The 19,826-nt window shown below is 37.5% G+C and overlaps 1 protein-coding gene across 2 annotated transcripts in view; it reads left to right on the forward strand.

Annotated features, from left to right (window-relative positions):
- The first annotated feature begins 1,641 nt into the window (after positions 1–1,641).
- The window catches only part of LOC120333736 (microtubule-actin cross-linking factor 1-like), a 113,031-nt gene continuing 94,846 nt past the window's right edge, over positions 1,642–19,826 (forward strand). The window contains exons 1-2 of one of the 2 annotated variants that reach the window (XM_078109587.1): positions 1,642–5,285; positions 10,711–10,855. In XM_078109587.1, coding sequence (XP_077965713.1) covers positions 1,686–5,285; positions 10,711–10,855 — 3,745 coding nt within the window. In that variant the 5' untranslated portion in view covers positions 1,642–1,685. The remainder of the gene's footprint in view (positions 5,286–10,710; positions 10,856–19,826) is intronic. The other variant, XM_078109588.1, reaches the window with a different exon arrangement.

Genomic DNA, 19,826 nt, shown 5'->3' on the forward strand with positions numbered 1-19,826 from the left:
TTTCAATATTGAGTGAAAATGAAGTTATGTTTATAAATATGCAATTACTTCAAATTCCACATTGGTTATTGAACACAGTAAACTCTGGGAACGATTCAATGGTTTTATTATACATAATTTCGTCTGAGATGGTGATTGCTTTCGCAGGAGAATTTAGACATCAAATACGAATATAAATTCCCTTTTTTTTATTCATTTTTAAGTCTTGATTCTTCTCCATATCGTTTCCTGACTGTAGACCGCGAACGCTCTTGTTGAAACGTTCGTATTTCTAGATTATAAAAATATGTTAAGCCTATCCCACAATAAAGAATATACTCTATCTCTGGGACGTGTTTTCTTTTTAATACAAACAATTTGAGACGAACACCAATTTGCTCCAGCTGTAATTCGTTCAATTATTAGTGACATATTATAATGACGAACTTTCTGCAGGCCACTATAATAAAATTTTATGACTTTGAAATCATACCATATGCTCGCATGTAGTGTTGGCTCTCGGATTTCGTAATTTCACTGTCTTTCTAGATTCATGAATTTTTTATAGCACGCATGATAACGCTTTTACTGCCTCACCACCTCAACGACTAATAATATGAGTGTGTATTTTTGTATGAATCAAGCTATATCACGCCTCAATGTAACATTGGGCATAATTATTTGTTCATTTTATCCTACAAAATTGGTTTCGCAATGGGTATTTAGGGAATTTACATACTTCTTCCGAGCATGTAGGTCACGTTCAACTCAGTTTCATTTCGCAATGCATGTCCATCTGGACGTTTTCCCGTTTTGCGATTTCCCCTTTTTCTTGCAGTACAGCTCTTATCAATAATGCATGCACCCCGCTGCGCAAATGCGTTCCAACTCACAATAAAGACGCGAAGACTTTGGAAAACGCGGGTATCTCTTTCATGCGTTTATCGTTTATCGATTTTTTTGTTGTTAGACTTCGTCTCAAAAACAAATTTTCATTTAATAGTAGACGACTACTGATCGCACTGATCTTGGTCTCAAGTGTTACTGTACAAGCCCATAGTTTACAGTGGGTGATTTTTAGGTAGATAGTCTCTAGATTTGAAGCATTTGATTGAAATACATTAGGCTAGCAGGTTATATATATGTCACCGTACAAGGTCTGCGTTATTTCAATTCTTTGGAATTCTGGACATATCAAGAACCTTTCAAGAAATATTTGTCGGGTTTCTGTTGTGTTTTCGCCGTTAAACTTGCGAAACATGTTTTCATATGGGAATTGAGACCACATAAACGGTTATTTGGCTTGCCTCTGCTTTACCGGTATTTCTGTTATTACTCATTGAATCAAGTCCAAATCGTTTCTCGAAACGGCTTTAACGTTTAGCCAAGGATAATTATCTCTGGCGAATTTGAGAAAGAAGCGCTAATTAAGCTTGTACCAATAATTGTTAAAATAAATTGAGACTTCTTTAGCTGTACTGGAGCTAGGACAAAAATATATTAAAATCGCCCAGCTAGAAACGTACTTCACATTGAGACTTTACAAACTGAGCAAATTGAAGGGATAGCTTATAGAGTTCGGAAATATCTCGAATATAATCAGTTTGTTACACAGATTGGATAAAATGATGTTTTATCAGTGTATGCGATTATGATTTACGTTTAATATAAACTCTGTAGACAATTGTGTGACTTATTAATGAAAGATGACGGATGAAAAGAAACATGAACAAAAGTATGAAAGCTTGAATCTCAATTTGTTTACGGAGGCTGCTTCTGACTACAAAGTCAACTCGCACAGTAAAAATGTTCAAGAGGACAAAATAAATGTAACGGAGAGATCGGATTTGGAAATATATGACAATCAATATGGATTTAACGTTTTCGAAGAAAAAACTAACAACGAAATTAATATGGTTATCAGTATAGATTCAGATACTGATGATCATTCTCCAACAGCTGAAAATGTTGAAGGTAGGAATAGCGATCGATTAAAACAATCGTTGTCCAGTCAAACCCTTTCTCCCGATACGCCCTCTGGCGTTGATAAAATAATGGAAAATATCGATCAATTAATTCAGATCAAATTAGCCATATCTGAAGGGAACATCCCAAATGATGCTTCGTCGGATGAGATACTAGATTATGTTAAAGCAGATACAATGGAAATGAGGAAAGAAAACAACACTACTCGTCGTTTCCAGGATGTACAAGAAGCAAACACCCCAGAAGAAGGAATCCATGAAAACCAACGATTATCTATTTTGAGTGTCGATAGCTCAGCCGATGGAGATTTGGTAATCGATGAAAATACCATAACTGTAACTGAACCAAGCAGTTCTTACGAAACAACAGAAAATACAATCAAACTTTGGGATAAGATGCTAGGAAATCGCGATACACATTATGATAGATTCGTATCGTCTTGCCCAGAAAAACTTTATCTGAGTTGCACGAGAGATACCGCTGCGGCCAGCAATGAGTTGGCTGGCACACAAAATATTCATTCTCGTTCGGGTTCTTTTCATAGCAACGATGGAAAATTTGAACTAGTCGGAATAAGCGGAACTTGCAAAATTACTGGAAGTAGTAGCGTGACCTCTGATCTTTTTCGGTCGTCTGGCCAGGAAAGTCCACAAAAAGATGACTCATCCGATGAGATTGAAGATATGTGCCTTGACGCGATACGAAGACTGTCTCTGAGCGCCCCAGAGCATCTTTCGCGTCATAATAGTCGGGACGAATTTGACAACAAGTCAACAGCTACGCCTATTACTACAGGTACCGCCTCACCTTTTATGTTTTCTAATGAGGCACAAGAAGCACTTGGTGATGACGAATTAAGATATAGATTTGCTTTTTGTTCTGATAATAGCGGCCCTACAACTGATGTTGAGAGTGCATATGATAGAGATATTGATATGTTGTCGGAGGAAGGATGTCTCGATAGAGACGGCATTCTGAAAGAAGAAGATCTACGACGTGCTATTTTTGATGCGTTTCACGATCTCAATTGCAGTCACACACATGCGACTTCTTTGCAACCGGGCGTCACTTGTGATTCACTGGAATTGGTCGGAGATTATGACGTTGTGCCAACCGACAATTTACCTGGGGGTGGAAATAAGAATGAAGGGACTGGTGATCCAGTCAAATATCATTCTTCAGATGACGACTGTAATTTTCCGCTCCACCATAGTAATAGTAAATCTTATGCCCCTTCAAATGGTATTCTCTTGGATAATGAACGACGACATACATTGCGGAGCCTCTTGATGAATGCCCCTCCAGTGCCAATACTACATCCTCATGCCAGTGCCGATCATAATACACCTGATGGAGATAATATTAACGAAAATGCTTCAGAATGCAATGGTACGGATCTGGAAATGGATGCAGTCGATTCTATATCATTTACTGCTTTAAAAAACCACAGAGCAAATGAGGCCAGCACTGGGCGTCTTGTATCTCCGAAAGTTGAACAAGAAACTGAAGAGCAACCTTCATTTGAGACCAATCAAAACTTAAATCTACATATTCAAAACATAGGTGAACAAATATTTCCCGACGATCCAGATTCTTGTCGTGATTCCGCCTTCTATGGCTCCAGAGAAGATACTTCACCAGATATGCCTTCGTTACCCACCGTTACAATCGACTACTTCGTATCAACAGATACTTCTATCCAGCGTATGGATGGATCTTCTCCGGACCGGGACGGGTCTTTAATAATCGAGAAAGAAGATCTTGATTCGGACAATGATCTTTCAATGACGCCTTCCATGTCAATAAGCAGTTTTCTTCCTTCTGAGACACAGTCTGTGAATATTCCCTTTTCGATGACCTCGAAATTTTCAACCTCACCAGAAACACATGTGACTGCTGCATCATCGCTCCCGGAATACAATTTTGCACAACATGAAGGTGGAATAAATTTACAAAACGTAACAAAGAAAAAAAGAAATAAAAAAATGTCTCGAAGAGCAAATTCAAAAACCGGAAATGAAACTAATAGAGTAGCTGCATCCGATGCGTCTCAAATCAAATCGAAGCAGAGGACAATCACGCGAAGCACCTCGACATCGAAAAGAAAATCAAGCCCTGTCAACCGTAAATGCATGCTATCATTAAGTCAAACTAATTCTCAAGTGCTGAAAATTAATGAAAAAGCCAGTGCTGGGCGTACTTCCGTTTCTCTCGCTTCTTCAAGACAATTACAATCAAGAAAAAGCAACTGCTCGTCCATGGTAAACTCGGATCACAAAATAACAGACATAAACAGAAAAATGAAGAAGAAAGTTCCAAAACAACACAAACCTAATACGCTGACATTCAAACCAGATGATGTAAAATTACGGCCACCAACGAGACGAGGGAGGGATGCCACGAAGCGTAGATCATGGCCTCCAATGCTGTCTGATCAATCGTTCAAAAAAGTAGGCTTGAAACGATCTCTATCTTTTCGCGACGGAATAAATAGGATCAACAGTTTGACCAATGGCTACAAAGACTTCGTCCCTCTGTCTCCCGAGAAAAGAGATATAAGTCGTCGCGCCCACAGTGAAGGTTCCGTTGCTTCTTCCCAACTCACAATTTTTAGACAAAGTAATAAAATTGGAAGACTTCTAGAAAGTAATAGGAGGCATACTGAAAACCGAATTACACCGAGAGGGACACTTAGAGATCGTCAACCAGGGGAAAAGTATGATAAGAAGGCTGCGAAAACTCAGAATTTAGCTTCTGCAAAGAAAAGCACAAATGCGAGAAAAATACGCAAAAAAGATGACCAGGCTCAACGAAAGGCAAGCAGCTCAACTGAAAGTTTTGCTAAAGAAAACTTGTACAGTTCTGAACCAAGCCACGTTACAAAGATGTCTTCAAAAAGTTCCCGAAGCAGATCGTCGAGATTATATAGATCTTCTTGTTCTGAAGAAGGTTTACGTCGTCAACGAAATCCATCTTCAAGTCAGGACCGTTCACCAACTGTAAGATCTCGTATCACTTCCAACTCTAGCGCTCCAAGTACAAAAACTCCACCGAATACGCGGAAACCGTCTATTCCCCGAAAGTCGGCTCCAGATTTTATACAGCAAAATCGAATTAAGTCAACACGACAAAAACCCATTGGGGCCATCAGAGCGCTCGGTAGCAATCTACAAAAAGCATCGGAATTGTCTAAATTGAGAAGAAAAATAAGGGCCCCAGAAATCAAGAATTATTCCTCTCGGAAAGCGCATACATTTGAAAAATCTTTGAAGAAGAATAAGAGCCCAGTAAAACCAAAAATATACAAGGCAATGCATAAGGTAAGGTCGGTTCGATAGTATTGTTTTGACGAAATCGTATTGCATCCACTGTTTGTTTCACTGTTTTATCATGTTTTGCTGGTGAAAAGTTGTAAGAAAAATCTGTCATCCCTGTTAGTATTTTCAAGTAATGTTTCCTCTCAAATGACCATCTATCCGTTTGCAGTTGACAATTATAAAATTTTACAGTGCGTGCCGAGATCGTTAAAGCGTATAGTAACAGACGATATCACCGACCAGAAAAATTAACTATAGAAAAGTAAATGAAGCTTTTAATACTCTGCAGTTTTTTATGACCTTTTAACTATTATAATCACTAGTTTAGTAGCATCGCAAATTGGTAACATAAACTTGTGATGGGTCAGTGAACCGGAAATTGCTTCCGTTTCTACGATTTCCTTCCGTTAGGTATGGGTTAAAAAAGGGGATTTTGTATATCTATAATTCAAACTCGGCCAAAAATGGTATGGTTAAAGATTTGAATGTCTCGTTGTTGAGTTTTTATGTCGTCATTTGTTTGCTCATGAGCATGCAGAAAGCTCTATACCTATATTCTGTTGCATTGTGTTCATAGTCTTTATGATATGTGGTTGTTGAGTTAACAGCATGTCTGTCGATAGTTAGCAAGTCAGTCATTTTATCAACAGTTCTTACGATGAAGTTAATTTTTGAAGGTGCTTCTCGAGTTTTGAATGTGTAACGCTAAGGTAAAACTTGACGAAGTAGTCCTGTTGCTAAAACAATAGTTTTATCGCAAAATTATTTAGGATATGTTACGTCGGGTGTTCTAACACTTGATATTGCAGTGTTCCTCCCCTCGAAAATTGTCCCAATATTACAATAGAAAATTTATTCATTTCACCTAACAAGATTTGAAAGTATGTAATCTGGAATACAGCAATTCGTTTCATTTTAACCTCGTTTTTATTTTATTTTAATCTATATTTGGGCTTTGCGCTCACGTTCGAACATGTACATTCGTTTTCTTAAGCATCAATATTTGATTAAATTAGCTTTGGGATTGCACCAGATGTGTTTCAATCGGATTCCGAATAAAGAGCTCATAGCACGCTATCGAGCGTGATTTATTAATGAAATACGACAACAAATCACCGCTCAAGATCGGTTAATATAATATACGACCGGGACTAAACGATTTTTAATGTGTATTCAGAATGCCAATGTTATTTTCGTTTGCTTCTGTCATTGAACAAATATTGCGTAAATAATCTACCACACCTAAATGTCAACGTTGTGTCAGGTTGCTGAAAAACGTAGCGTTACGGTTTGTTTAATTTCTATTTTTGTAAATGATTTCTGGCTGCATTGTAACATATATTATTTGTGACGAACGACATTAAGCATGTTGTAAAATTGTCAATACTGATGACATGACGGCAGCACAAAAAGTGGGTGATTTATTTGAAATGGCCTTGATCTTTAGGTTTAACAAGAGGTAAGCAATTTCGGCTTTTCTCTAAACATACGTAGGCTATAACTTATTTCCAAATTTTCGGGCCGGATATCCTCTGTACATTTCAACAGCAAATGAATAAATTCTTAGTTTCAACTTCGATATTGCTTCTTTCGATAGGAAACTTCTAGGCACTAATGACCAGCCACGTGTGTTCATATTATATTATACTTGTTTTGATTAACGCTTCAGCAGTTGTGGGAAGTTGTTGGAATAAGTCAAAATGCTAGGGTAATATTACACCTTTGTCTTTAGAGTTTCAAGCGTTTCATAACAAATTGGTAACACTATCTCAAACTATGACACGTGATGGTAAAAATATAACGAGTGAAAAGCATGGCTAATAGATAAATAGTTGTTGTTTGGCGGGAGTATATTTGTGCGATGTTTGAGCTGAGTTACCGGCAACTTTGGACTGGCAAGGAATCGAATCCATAAACGCGCAATTCGAAAGAGGGTCGAATAGTTCAAAACAAAAGAAACTATTGTTGTGATATTTGATGGGCTGAGCCGCGACGCTAAAACCGGTTGTGTCATGGAAGAAGCGAATACACGTAAAGTCAAACTTATTGTACATTTCAACGTGTAAACAAAAGGGTGTAAAGGTGATGGCACGGCGATCCCCCGTTAAATAAAGGCGTGTATTTCCGGCATTACTGAATTCCACTGATATATATTGATTTTAAAGTTGAGACTTAATTTATGACTTATCATTTCTAATGTTTTGCGCGAGAATAGAGAGGTTCATTAGTATAGCGTGGTGACGTGATTTTTGAACGGTATTATTCCAAGTACCCATATTAATCATCGAGCAATGTGGCATTTTGATGGACTAGATGCGAGGATATTGTGGAGAGACAGAACTGTAATCGCGGCTATCTATAATAAATTCAAGTCCAAAATTAAAGTTAAATTATTTGACTTCTACGTTGTAAAATAGCTCTAATAATCTTATTATGACGTAGATTGCGGTGTGTATGTTGTATTTTTAATGAACATAGCACACTTGCGTATGATCATCAATGTTATTGATAGCCTCTTGGTTCCATAATTGCCGGTGTGACTGAGCTATCAATGAAATTCTGAACACTCAAATCACGGTTGGCTGAATAGACAAGTACGATCGGACACTTGCTTGTAACCGTATCGCCGATTGTAAGTTATTTCCCTACACTCGATCCCCCGATAAATTAAGATAAAAACCCGTGTTTGACGAGGAACAAACTCAGGAAATAAGGAAGACTTATTGAAAATATTTTAAAATGGGTCATTAGATTAAAATGTTTCAGGATTCAACTTACGTGTTTGGACAGGAAAGTAGCTCAGGCTATTCAGACGTCTGCTTTTGGTTCGCACGAGTAACCAGAAACTTTCACAACCTTCGTCTTCGATATCAGACAAAGGATTTTTTCGTTTTCGTTGGCATTTCGACATTCCAAAATTAAAAAGGAGTATTTTCTAGCTAGTTGTGAATTTCAATACAATTTTTCAAACTTCTGTAGGATATAAACACGAACTGGCGTTGTAGTGTATCAGCGTGATTTGCATATGAGGAAAAGCATAACGGGACATCATGTTAGAAAGATAATAAGGAAGTGTAGAAGTATTATTTTGATAGTTTGTTGGTTGAATGGTAGAGTAAACGGATATTTAAATGAAAAGTTTGCTTGTTTACCTTGATTTTTCGAACAACGAACGAGTTTCATGAATAGACAAATAATCTTTCAATTTTTATGAATAATAATGTAAATTTATTTGAAAATTTAGAATATTATTTCATCGGGACGAAATTAAAATCATTAAATATTCGTCGAATAATAATATATTTTCATCAATTTGAGGTTTTTGCCTAAACTTATCAGCTAAAAATGCAGCGCATGGCGTTGTAGTCAAGCTCGATATGATTTGTTTTATACCAATCACTGTTGTATCGTAATAAAGGTAAGTCAAACTCAAAATATATTTTATCATATATATTCATAATTTTGTATAAGAAAGTGAAGAAGTAAGTGAGTGTGAAAGAAACCTCAATATTGTCTGTTTTAACTAAGAATCGCATTCTCCGACATTTTGCATACCATATAGTTTTAGATCCTATTCCCCTGGACGCACTCTCACATGAAACGAGTGTCGGACGAATATAATTATCCAGCTTATTTTGAATATGTTTATTAATTCAGATGGATGATCTGCACTCTGTTCGCTTTAACGCATTCAATCATGTATTTGCTACAAATATTTTGTATAATTGAGTATGAATAAGATTTATGGGTTCCGATTTTAGCGAATTTGTATTCTCTACTGCGGTCAACGTGACATTCCACGTGTTTTAGCTCGAAGGTCTTTGCTCGATTCACTCTAATTCTGGCACATATCCGGAGGCTTCAATATTATATTATGAAATATATTTCACACAAGAGCTTAACGTATTAACAGACTAAAGTATAGCATGGTCGGCAGTGCATAAGCGTCAGTCTTTGCGTTGAGCAGACTTTGGGTTGTCGTGTGATTTGTTGTTTGTGATTTTTTGGAGGAACTATGGCTAACCTTGACTGTGATCAAGCGTTAGAGTGGCAGGTAAATATACCCATATTTTTTCGAATTTCAGCGGGGTGGCAACATGATGAAGTTTCGGGGTTATATGTTATCAAAGTTCCTTCCGGCTTATACCATTGGGAGGATATGTCCATATTGTTTACGTTTTGATTAGCTGTTCTCCGAAATCAGAATCGAGTATCCCTATGATATCATCTCTAATGTAAACGATTCGCTTGAAGAAAATTGTATTTTTAAAGTAAACGAACTAAGGCAACTATGAAGATTATATAACGAAAATGTACTAAGGTGTTGATTGAAACAACCCAGAAACTAATTTTTTCTCCTAATAAATAGTTGATTTCATTCCCAACGACTCTTTCTTATGAACAATTTTGGAGATGTTGTTCTCCGTTTTGGCGCCACACCCTGCAGCGCTTGGTGAAATCACGGCTAACATCGGCCTTGTCGTCATGGTTTCGGTGTGAAAATATCCTAGCAAAGCCAGTCATTAAAACACTTCAGTCCCTCAATGTCTTTGTTGTTCACCGAATTCTTTTCAAGGATTTGCGTTATCGATTTTTATGTTTTCTTGGATTTCACATTGGTCTTTCTATATTCATACTTGACGGACATTTTTGAGCTCTTGATCTAATGATATCGTCTTTGTCTACCTTGCTTAGGAAGCTTTCTTAAGGCGTATGCCAAAAATGAATTAGATAGCCAGGCAATATAATATATATACCTGCTCTATAAACAGTGGCCGTCACTACCGGGTAAATTTAGGTCAAATATCAAATTCATTTTGGAATACTTGTTTTTTCCTTTCTGTGATGATGTAATCCTAACATCTGGTCAGATGGAATCAGTCTAGCCTCCGTTTCTGAACCTTCTGTGAAGTCATAATATATACCTTGCAATCGATGATCACATGTGTGAACATCACCGGCTTAATAGTTCATATAAGCTACAGCAAACGTTATAAATTATTGTCAAATGTCAAGCCATTTCTGAGACAGGAAGAATTTTTACACGGAAATCTGAGTCGGATTCAAAAAATGCTGTATTAGTTCCAGTTTAATCCAGTCTTTTATAACGCCACTAAGTTTCTTGTGAGTTGCGACGGTAATTATCTTTATTCTGGAAATCATTGCACTGTTCTCATTTCTCGGGCAAGATTCAGTTATGAATTTTAACATAGATTGAGTTGATTTAGTATTAATTTAAAGCTGGTCGAGTGGTCGAACCTGGTGTCTTCGACAGTAATTTGAAAAAGCTTCCAAACTTCTATTAAGAAAACAACCTCATTCATGATCGTTGAGTCTGAGCATACCTATACGGCACTACTCTGGACGGATTGCAGTACCATATTTACCCCAGTTCTTAATTTATAGCTAGTATTCATTTTAATTGCAGAGACCAATGTCAGGCAGCGATGATACCTTAGGGGAGGCCTCCCCCAACCTCCCATGGAATCGTACACAACATAATTATCAGAACAAAGAGAATAATGAAGCGACGATTTTGAACGCTGCGGAAAGGGCAGTCATCCGTATCGCTGGTGAGTCACTTCGTATTTCATTCATTATTCATAAATTTGTCTCCGTGTTCAATGCTTTCAAGTATGTATGGTACAGTCTCTTAAGCTCTAGCTTGATGGAAATGGACATTTTTGATATTATCATGCAAAAAAAATACAATCTCTAAAGAACTAGAGCGGTATCTGATGAGCTGTGTCTTGAAGCTGAAACACCGAAATGTTTCTGAAGTTTTTATTTAAAAAAGCTTTCAGTCTGCGGCTTCTGCCAGAATACGTGACTCTGAAATTTATCTCAAAGTGGTAAATTATTCATGCGTTTTTGGATTTAAAAAAAAAGTATATTCCCTTCAATACTCCCGAGAGCGTCGTATCGCAATCTATGTTTAGCAATTTCTAAATGGGTACAAATCCCACAGTAATTCACTTTCCAACATCAGAGTTGGGATAAATATATAGTTTTAATAGTCATTCGACTGGCATCCTGCATAGCGGGCTTATTGGCCTGCCACAGTGATAGTGGCTTCGATTTTGCGGCGGCCACGCAAGCTCCTATCAACTGGGGTGTATCCAGTGGTGGGATTCAAATCTTTTGTCAGCCGGTTCCATCATACAACTGTCGAATTTTCAGGCGGTTCTGTTACAAAAAGTCATGTAATGCTAACCGGTTCGCTGATCTCATAAAATTCATAGAACCAGTGCGAACCGGTTGAATCCCACCATTGGATGTATTGTATTAAAAAATTTCTTTTAATGTTCTCAAAGATCTCTAGCCCGAATCACCTCTCCGGATAGCGCATACCCGCTGCCCTAACCCGTAGTTGTAATTCTCAACAATATTGCCCGGTAATGATGGTAACCTCATTGAAATTCTAAAATCTGCTATCGACACTTGTGTTAGTATTAATTAACAATGATTCGAAACGTGGACTATATATTGACGAAATAGAGGTTGAAAGCGAGATCATGCCTAATTAAGCATAATCTTGCCATTATAATCGCCAGAATTGATTATTGATTGAATGTAAAATGGATTTGTTCTTATTTTCCATATGTTAAAGCGGATTGTTGGTTTATAGTAGTACTCTGAATGAAGCGTGATCGCTTACATGTGAATTTAGCGGTTTTTAAATTTCAGTCTCTACCAGCTGTAATTTGGTCATATTAGAGACATAGCGTGTTTAAATACTTCCGGAAAATGCGCTATGAGTGATTTATAACTTGTCAATTGGAAATGTGATTTTTATGAATTAAAACGAGAGGATTGAGCGTGGGATAGCATATTTAGATAATTTTATGAAGTTTCTTTCGGTTTTTAGCATAAGCACAGTAACAATTTGTATCTTGCTCAGCATGCGTAGTAAGGATGAAAATTGATATAGCGAACAAACGACAAGTCTTTTTATGTAATATAATATAATAAATCAAGAAAAATGCACTTTTCCCTGACGTGAACAATTTTGGGCTTCGGATTCTAATTTTGGTCCTATCCTGTTTTTACTTTTTGTTGAATGCGGCCACGGGTTTCACAACAGTGGCATACGGTTAGGGGCATTCAGGGATACCTATCAAAGAGGAGAAAAAAGTACCAAACTTTCATTGAGGCTTTTTTGATGCAATTGTTTTGTATATTGCATTTTTTTCGAAATATGAGTATATACCGTAGTTGTGTCATCAGTGCATGTATATGACCGAGATACGCTGAGAAACTAAAATGACTTGCTTGCCCTCTATACTTAGCTCGTATGAGATATTGAGGGATTGCACCCTTATGCTCAATTCAACCCTAGCACATATTTCCTGATTTCTGAAATGGTAACAACGCTCCTTAAAGTATTCCATTCTTGAGCAGAACCGTATCTAAGCAGTTCATAATTCATATCAAGAATTCCGTATCTCTATTGTAATAAGAATGTCTGTAATACTCTGTATATATACTCATATATATATATACGGGAATCATCCGACGTTTCTGAAACGCTATAGGTGTGCGTGGTCGATAGTAACACGGTGATTTTAAGATGTTTCACGACAGAGTCGCGATTTTGCGAGTACTAGTTGACCTATTCAAAAAAAATAACTTCTAATATGGAATTTGTTTCTGCTCGTGAGATTGCATAGTTGATGTTAATTCTTGTATTATTTATGAGAATAATCCAATGGAAATATCCACATCGGAATTTACATCAGTCGTGTATGTACGAAAGAAGTTTACTCGTTTTAGTGTTAGTTTCTACACTGTTGTCGTCATAGTTCCTGGTTTTCACATTATACTCGCCCTCAAATTAGCAGCTGTCCGATTCGTGGGCAACCGAATCAGATGTTAGACTCTGCCTGTCATGTCTATTATTGCAATCGCTTCTTGTTGTCTGCTGTTTGCCACCTCGTCAACGGGTTGATATTTCTTGTCTGGAAAGGGAAACATCACAGCTCGTTAGTCTGTTCAGTTATTTGTGATATGCCCTTGAAACTAGACGTATGTTGGATGTCGGGTTTAGTATAAACTAGGTACTTCGAATGATACTGAATTCGAATATGTAGCTAGCACGTACCCACACGTAATTGATTGTTTTTGTTACCAAGTCTGTTGAGAAAATGGAGCGATTGTCATTTAGATTTTGTTTAGAAATGTATTTTATGCAGCAAACCATGAGTTTGGAAGATAAGCAGTGATTAGGAAAGGGAAATTAAAAATATTTTACTGCAAACAATTTAATAACCATGCAACACCAAAGTCAGTCAAATAATGTAAAACATTTTAATCTGACGGAGAAAGCCCGTTGAAAGTTTATGTTGTGGATGCTGCGGCAGAATATTTTCGCCCAACCATAAACATAATTTGGTATTCGTTACAGGCGAATTTCACCTCGCCTTGGGCACTGCATATTAACGATACGTTTTGCAATGAGACATGGCAAAATAATAAAAATTAATTTTGTGGTGAAGCGAAGTTGGTTACAACATTTGGGGCGTTGTGTAAAATTGTTTCTAACTATGTAGGTTGTGAACCTGATACTATGAAATGCAGTTATGGTCAAATGAATACTTCATGAACGCGATTCTAAATTCATTTGATTTAGTTTGCTATGGGCGTTGACTTTGATGCGGTAGAATGGCACAAACTAATAAGATCGCAATGAAGTTTTGACATACAGAGGCCTATTCCAGCTGTGATTTCAAACAAGTTATGGAATTGGGCATATGGTTTACCTAGCGATACTTGCTGGTTATAGAATTAGTTTATGAATCTATATATAACTTAGAAAGATTGAAAACCCATTCTATTGCCACATCCCGTCTTCTCTTTTTGGTGTGAGCTAATGTGATTTAAACTTCGCATAAATATTTCATTAAACACAGATCGATAGGAAGGAAAATAGTCTATGGTAGCCTGTGAAGCAATGGAATGTTAGGCCGTCGAGCAAGTCAGGTTGTTTATTTACAGAACTTTTCTGTCAGATTTGGGAAATGATATTCCATCGGAATATTGGTTAAGCATGGCCCATTTATCAACTAAACATGTTGGGCGGCGTTGCTAAATCGCCCGTCATCAATGAAAAGGGGTTTTGAGTACTAGTCGAGTATACAGTCACAAAATTGATACTAGACCAAGAGTTGATCAAATACACGTTGCATAGTGTGACAACCATATACTGTACCAGAGTAGTTTAGTATCATCGAAGCTTAATACTAGAGCTCTTGAAAATAGCTGAAATTTATTTGCCATGGTAGTTGATGTCATGACTTTTAAATTTCCACTTAAAATGAAAGACGGGTTGAAAGAGTTATATATTGTTGGGGCATCACACACAGACTTTTATATATTACATTTGCTTAGGAGACAAACTGCGCCTTTCCCAAGTAAAGTCATGAATTGCGTTTAGGAAATCGAGACCATTGCGGCATGTTTAGTTTTAAATCTAATTCTCCCCAGGAACGAGAAATTGATCACATGCATACGTTGCATTGCAGCACATTAATCAAATCTAGAATGATTTTGAGAGTAAGGTCCATGTGTTATGAGGTTTAAGAATTTAACCGCCTTAGTTGAGATGGAAAGTAGAAAACCATTGGAAATGATTCGATTTGGTAGAAAACTTCTGTTCTTATTGGTGAAGTCGACTTCGCGTAAAATGAAATTTCGATCTATGACTGGATTAAGATTAACTCGAAGGCTAGCCAGTGTTGACTAATTGAATTAATAGAATAAATAGCACTAAATTCACGAGCTTGCTTTCATTGTATCTTGTTTTGTTTTAAATCAGGTGTTAGGACCGTAGTGGGGTGGTGTGTAGCTCGTTGCTTTGTGATATCGGGCATTCTTAAAACATCAACTCTTTAATTTGGAATTTCGAGATTTGGCCTATTTTGGGTACATATCACCGACACCACCTTAATTTTAATTTCCACACGCGACATCGTCTGCGTTATTTACGAAGCCGATGTTCAACATTTAGAAGAAGAGTCCCATACAAAAATTTCCCGTTTTTTTAAACGGCTTCTGAGTGCTTTTCCTGGGCTCTCTTTTCGCCGTTACTACTGTAGCGCAGGAAGCATCATGGACTGGAACGAAGCCGCTTGGAGCGATAGGGAGCATGGAACGATTACCGAGGAGGAACAGGAGGCCATGGATGCTTATGTGCTAGCAATGAGGTGGTTCAGAGGTATGTTGTGTCGTTGCGGTCTTTGATCCCGCATACTGTGTTTTTGAAATTTTCTGATTTTCAATATTTATTTATTTGCACGAGCTTCAATCGCAGTGATCTTTAGCGATGTCATGCTCGCAGTATCGGTTAGGTGTGACTGAAAAAGCAAGCTCTTATAGAGAAAACATTAGTGGGGTTTGTGGGTTCAACCGAGAGGCGCATTTAATGTTAGTATTATTCCAAAAATTATCGAATGTGCATTTGAAGAGCATGGTATACAATACGCAGTGGCGTAGCATCCACCCCCGCAACCCCTGCGGTCGCGGGAGGGCCCACAGCGCAAAGGGGCCCAAGCGGTTAGAATTTAGAAATTTAAACCGCAAAACCAAACGTTGCATTGCAAAACAAGTAATGCACATCTTATAACGTTGGTGTTAGTTCTGCTCAAATCGTTTTGTTACGTAACAATGTCAGGGAGTCGTCGATTTTCGGCGTCTTGTGGTTTGATCGCACCGGCAAAATTAGGAAGGCTGTCAGAATGATGTCGAAAGCAAAGCCTCTCAGTGGCGCACAGAAACGCAGAAAAGGGGCAGAAGAGAAAGTACGTATGAAAAAAATTAAAGTAACCAAGATAAACGGAAAATTTTTGGTTACCATTGCTTTCTAATAGCGACATGTTATGCTTTTTGACGAAATAAAAAAAAGCGTTGTTTTAGCTTATGTCCGAGAGTTTTTAGGGTCATTTCCACGAAATATTTTTGCGGGGGGGGCCCACGAGAGTCTTGCTACGCCACTGACAATACGTATAAAAGACATGTTAGTTTTTCGAACATTTATAGATATTTGACAGTTCTGGGGATATACCTACTTATCATTGCTTCATATCACCCATCTTAATTAAACGAGTCAACTTTATTTCTCACCCCTTTTATCTAACATAATAGAGTTCAATTAACCCGCGCCCGAAAAAAACCCAAAGCGCTAGTGGCAGAAAATTGTATCAGTTATCCTCGTGCTTTTGTGCTATTTTTGAGAAAATAAATGCAGTGAAGCGGAACGCTATTTTCATTTCGAGCACATCCTTGAGTAAACTCAGTGTTATACCAGGGTTTCGCGCCGGTTATATGAATATTTTAGATACAGTTCGATGGGTAGCGGTATACTGCGCATTTCAGTACAGGTGGGTGGAAATAAAATCGGTATTGTAACGTTATAGTAAAAGCAAGACGGATCACTAGGGTGTAGCCACAAAGATTTAGTTATATACATTGAGTTGTGTTTTAATATAGTAGTCGTGCTGTATAACACTATGGACGCTAACTTCGACCATAATTCCTGGCCTCAAATCAAATAGTGTTTTCGCTCCAGGTAATTTTGTCGTTTAGTCTGTGAACTTTTACGGATATCTTTAGGCTATCTCTACACTACATCGTAAATACATCAATTGTAATAATAACATATGCCGCTATTCATGTAGCGGTCGTGTAATAAAAGAAAACGTACCTTCTTTCCGCTGCACAAACATCGGGTCTATTATTCCAATGGTAAATATACTTCTTGACTCCAGGAAAAACATTGTATAAGGGTATAGTAAGGGCGTCTCAGGTATACGGTCACGCAGATTAGTGTTACTGATGAATTTTTAAAGTTGATAACATTGAAGATTCATCATTACAACACCCAGAAATAGAATCGAGGGCGGTTGAGCACCAGTTTTTTTTTAAATTTAATTTGTTTTTATCAAAATAGTCCATTTGCCATTAAAACTGTCATGAATATCATCTCACGAGGGGTGTCATAAGCTGTTTAGCGATAGTGGTGAATGATTAACCCAGTTAGACATATTTGTCATGGGTGGCTAGGATGTTTATGTGGTGTTTCAAAGAGGATTCTAATATAATTTGTTTTATAATATTTTAGCGCATTCAATGGTATTCGCTGACAAAGGGCGTTCTTTGGTATTTCATAGCTTTGTTAAATGCATGAGTGACATGTAATATTCATAGATTAAACGCTCTGGGTCAGTTGGTCAGTTGTTTGATATCTCAGAGTAGATTCCCCGGTACCGATTGATCAATTTATTGTCCTATTGATCGTTGACGTACGTAATTTTACTTTCGAGTTTTGTTTAGTTGCCCAAGATATGATTATCGGATTATAATGTTTTCGAGTATGTAATGAGGACCTACGTTATCGAGATGGCATAGCTTACTATACGTTTTGATATGAGCTGGTTTACAAGTTAGCACTAAAGTAGTAAGGTAGTTAGCTTGTCTATCGCTTTGTTCGTTCAGTGCAAAAAATAGGCCAGGAGAATAACCTGGGATTCAATTTGAGCATTAGGAAGCAATCAAAATTGAGTGGCCAAATTACAACATTAATCGTTCATTTTGTTGATTTCCTAGCTCAACTGGTTTGCACTGGGACATCGTGCAATATCCAAGTACTGGAATATAATCCCATATTAGACTAGCCGAACTCTTTAAAGTGGGAATTAAAAACAGCTGAAACTTTGCGTTTTAGTGAGGGAAAGGGATAGGGAGGTGCGAGTTAGCAACTAAACATTCGAGCTTCTTCAGTTTATAGGTTTTATTGGGCAATGAAAGAAGCAGCGTGGAATTCACGCCGTTCGAAGTGATTATTCGTGACCGCTCATCCATGAAAATGGATTTCGCGTTAATAGTATTCGGGAATATTGCTGAGCGTATTAAAATATTTTTGTCTTAATCCGTGGATATTCCGTTGAATTGCCCGGGCATGGTTAGCGATGGCGATGAATTTTGGAACCTAATGGGTTATATTAGATAGAAACAGATGAAAGTGCGATATAATATTACTAATATAGGTAACATGCTGCTGATATAAAGCCCCGGGCGAAACTGAGGCAGAAATATTCTATTTATTTCGTTAGAAAAGATTATGGAACGCTGTGCAGAAGTTTGTTTTTATCGATATGCCGAGAAATTTTACACCAGGTTTGAGATATCCGCGCACGCCCATTTTTTTGAATAACTTGCGCACTTTCGTGGCTCACACGATAGAATATCTCAAACTACAGAATTTGGTCTTCATCATTAACGTAGAAATATGCGGTTGGAGTATGTGCAAACAGAGTCCATGAGTCATGAGAATAGCCTATTAAAGAAGCACTAAGAATGTATTTATCGAATGCAGTTGGGTATCATGGACTTGTTCTGAACATTTCGAAATCCATGGTACATTATCTCAATTTATTAATACATTTAGGGGGACTATTATTCGAGTTCAGATTTTGGGAAAGATTAGATATGCAGAATGTTTATAGACTAGTTGTTCAATGTAAGGCCGCATCATAATATGAAGTATATATTTTCTGAATTGATCAATAGTAGCTTCTGGGGGCAACAATATATAGTTCGTTGGGGCTACTAATGTAATCGCGTAAATTTTTAATTCAATTAGGATCCTAATAATGCGAAATAAAATCGCATACTTATTTGGAGTATCGAATTGAAAAATAACAATAATTTTGTATTTCTGCTTATAGAGAAGCTTATGGAAAGCTGGATATTGTCTAAGTGGCTCAGATAATGCGACATAATTTTTAGTTGTAGTCTGTGTCTGTTGATAACTAAAGCAAATCATGGGGTCACAATCAAGTAAAATCGAAGGTACATAACCGGATCCGGATTGTGAGCTTTTGTAATTGTATCCAACTTCCATAGCCTCCGCCCAGGAAGCATCACCAACGGACCAAAATATAAATTTGTTTACTCATATACAACTGGACTCCGAAGAACATATTCTCTTCGTTCCTCTCAAGGGAAAACTGAATTTGGAAGCCGACAGGCTACATTCTTTCACCGTAGACGATACTAGTCAGTACGGTAGTCAGTCGATTCCACTCAGCTGTCTAGAGGTTTTCCAAGTACGTCGTGTAGTCGTAGCAAATACGCCTGTTATACCTGTTGGCATATCTTGACTAGAAATTTGAAGGTTTCCATCGTGGTAGAGTCGGAATTATTTGAGATGGCTCAGCACTCTTATATTCGATCCTCAACTGGTCAGGACATCATGGCCAACGTGATAGTAAAATACTGTGGTAAGTACATTACAGAACTGTTGTTTTCAAGGGTGTCAAGGGTTTATGTGTGTAGGTGTGTCAGTGGATTTTGGGGGAAATCGGTTTCGAATTGTTTCCGCAATGTTCCCACTGTTACTGTTTCCCACGATACTCGGTGAGAGCATGTTTCGAGCTTTCAGGTGATAACCTTTTTAAATATGACTAAATTTGCGCTAAAGCAATCTAACAAAAGTACACGGAATGTTGTTATGAACATCTGGCGAATGGGGAATACAGCCGGTTAGTT

The sequence above is a fragment of the Styela clava genome, chromosome 15, assembly GCF_964204865.1.
Source record: "Styela clava chromosome 15, kaStyClav1.hap1.2, whole genome shotgun sequence".
Classification (NCBI taxonomy): Eukaryota; Metazoa; Chordata; class Ascidiacea; order Stolidobranchia; family Styelidae; genus Styela; species Styela clava.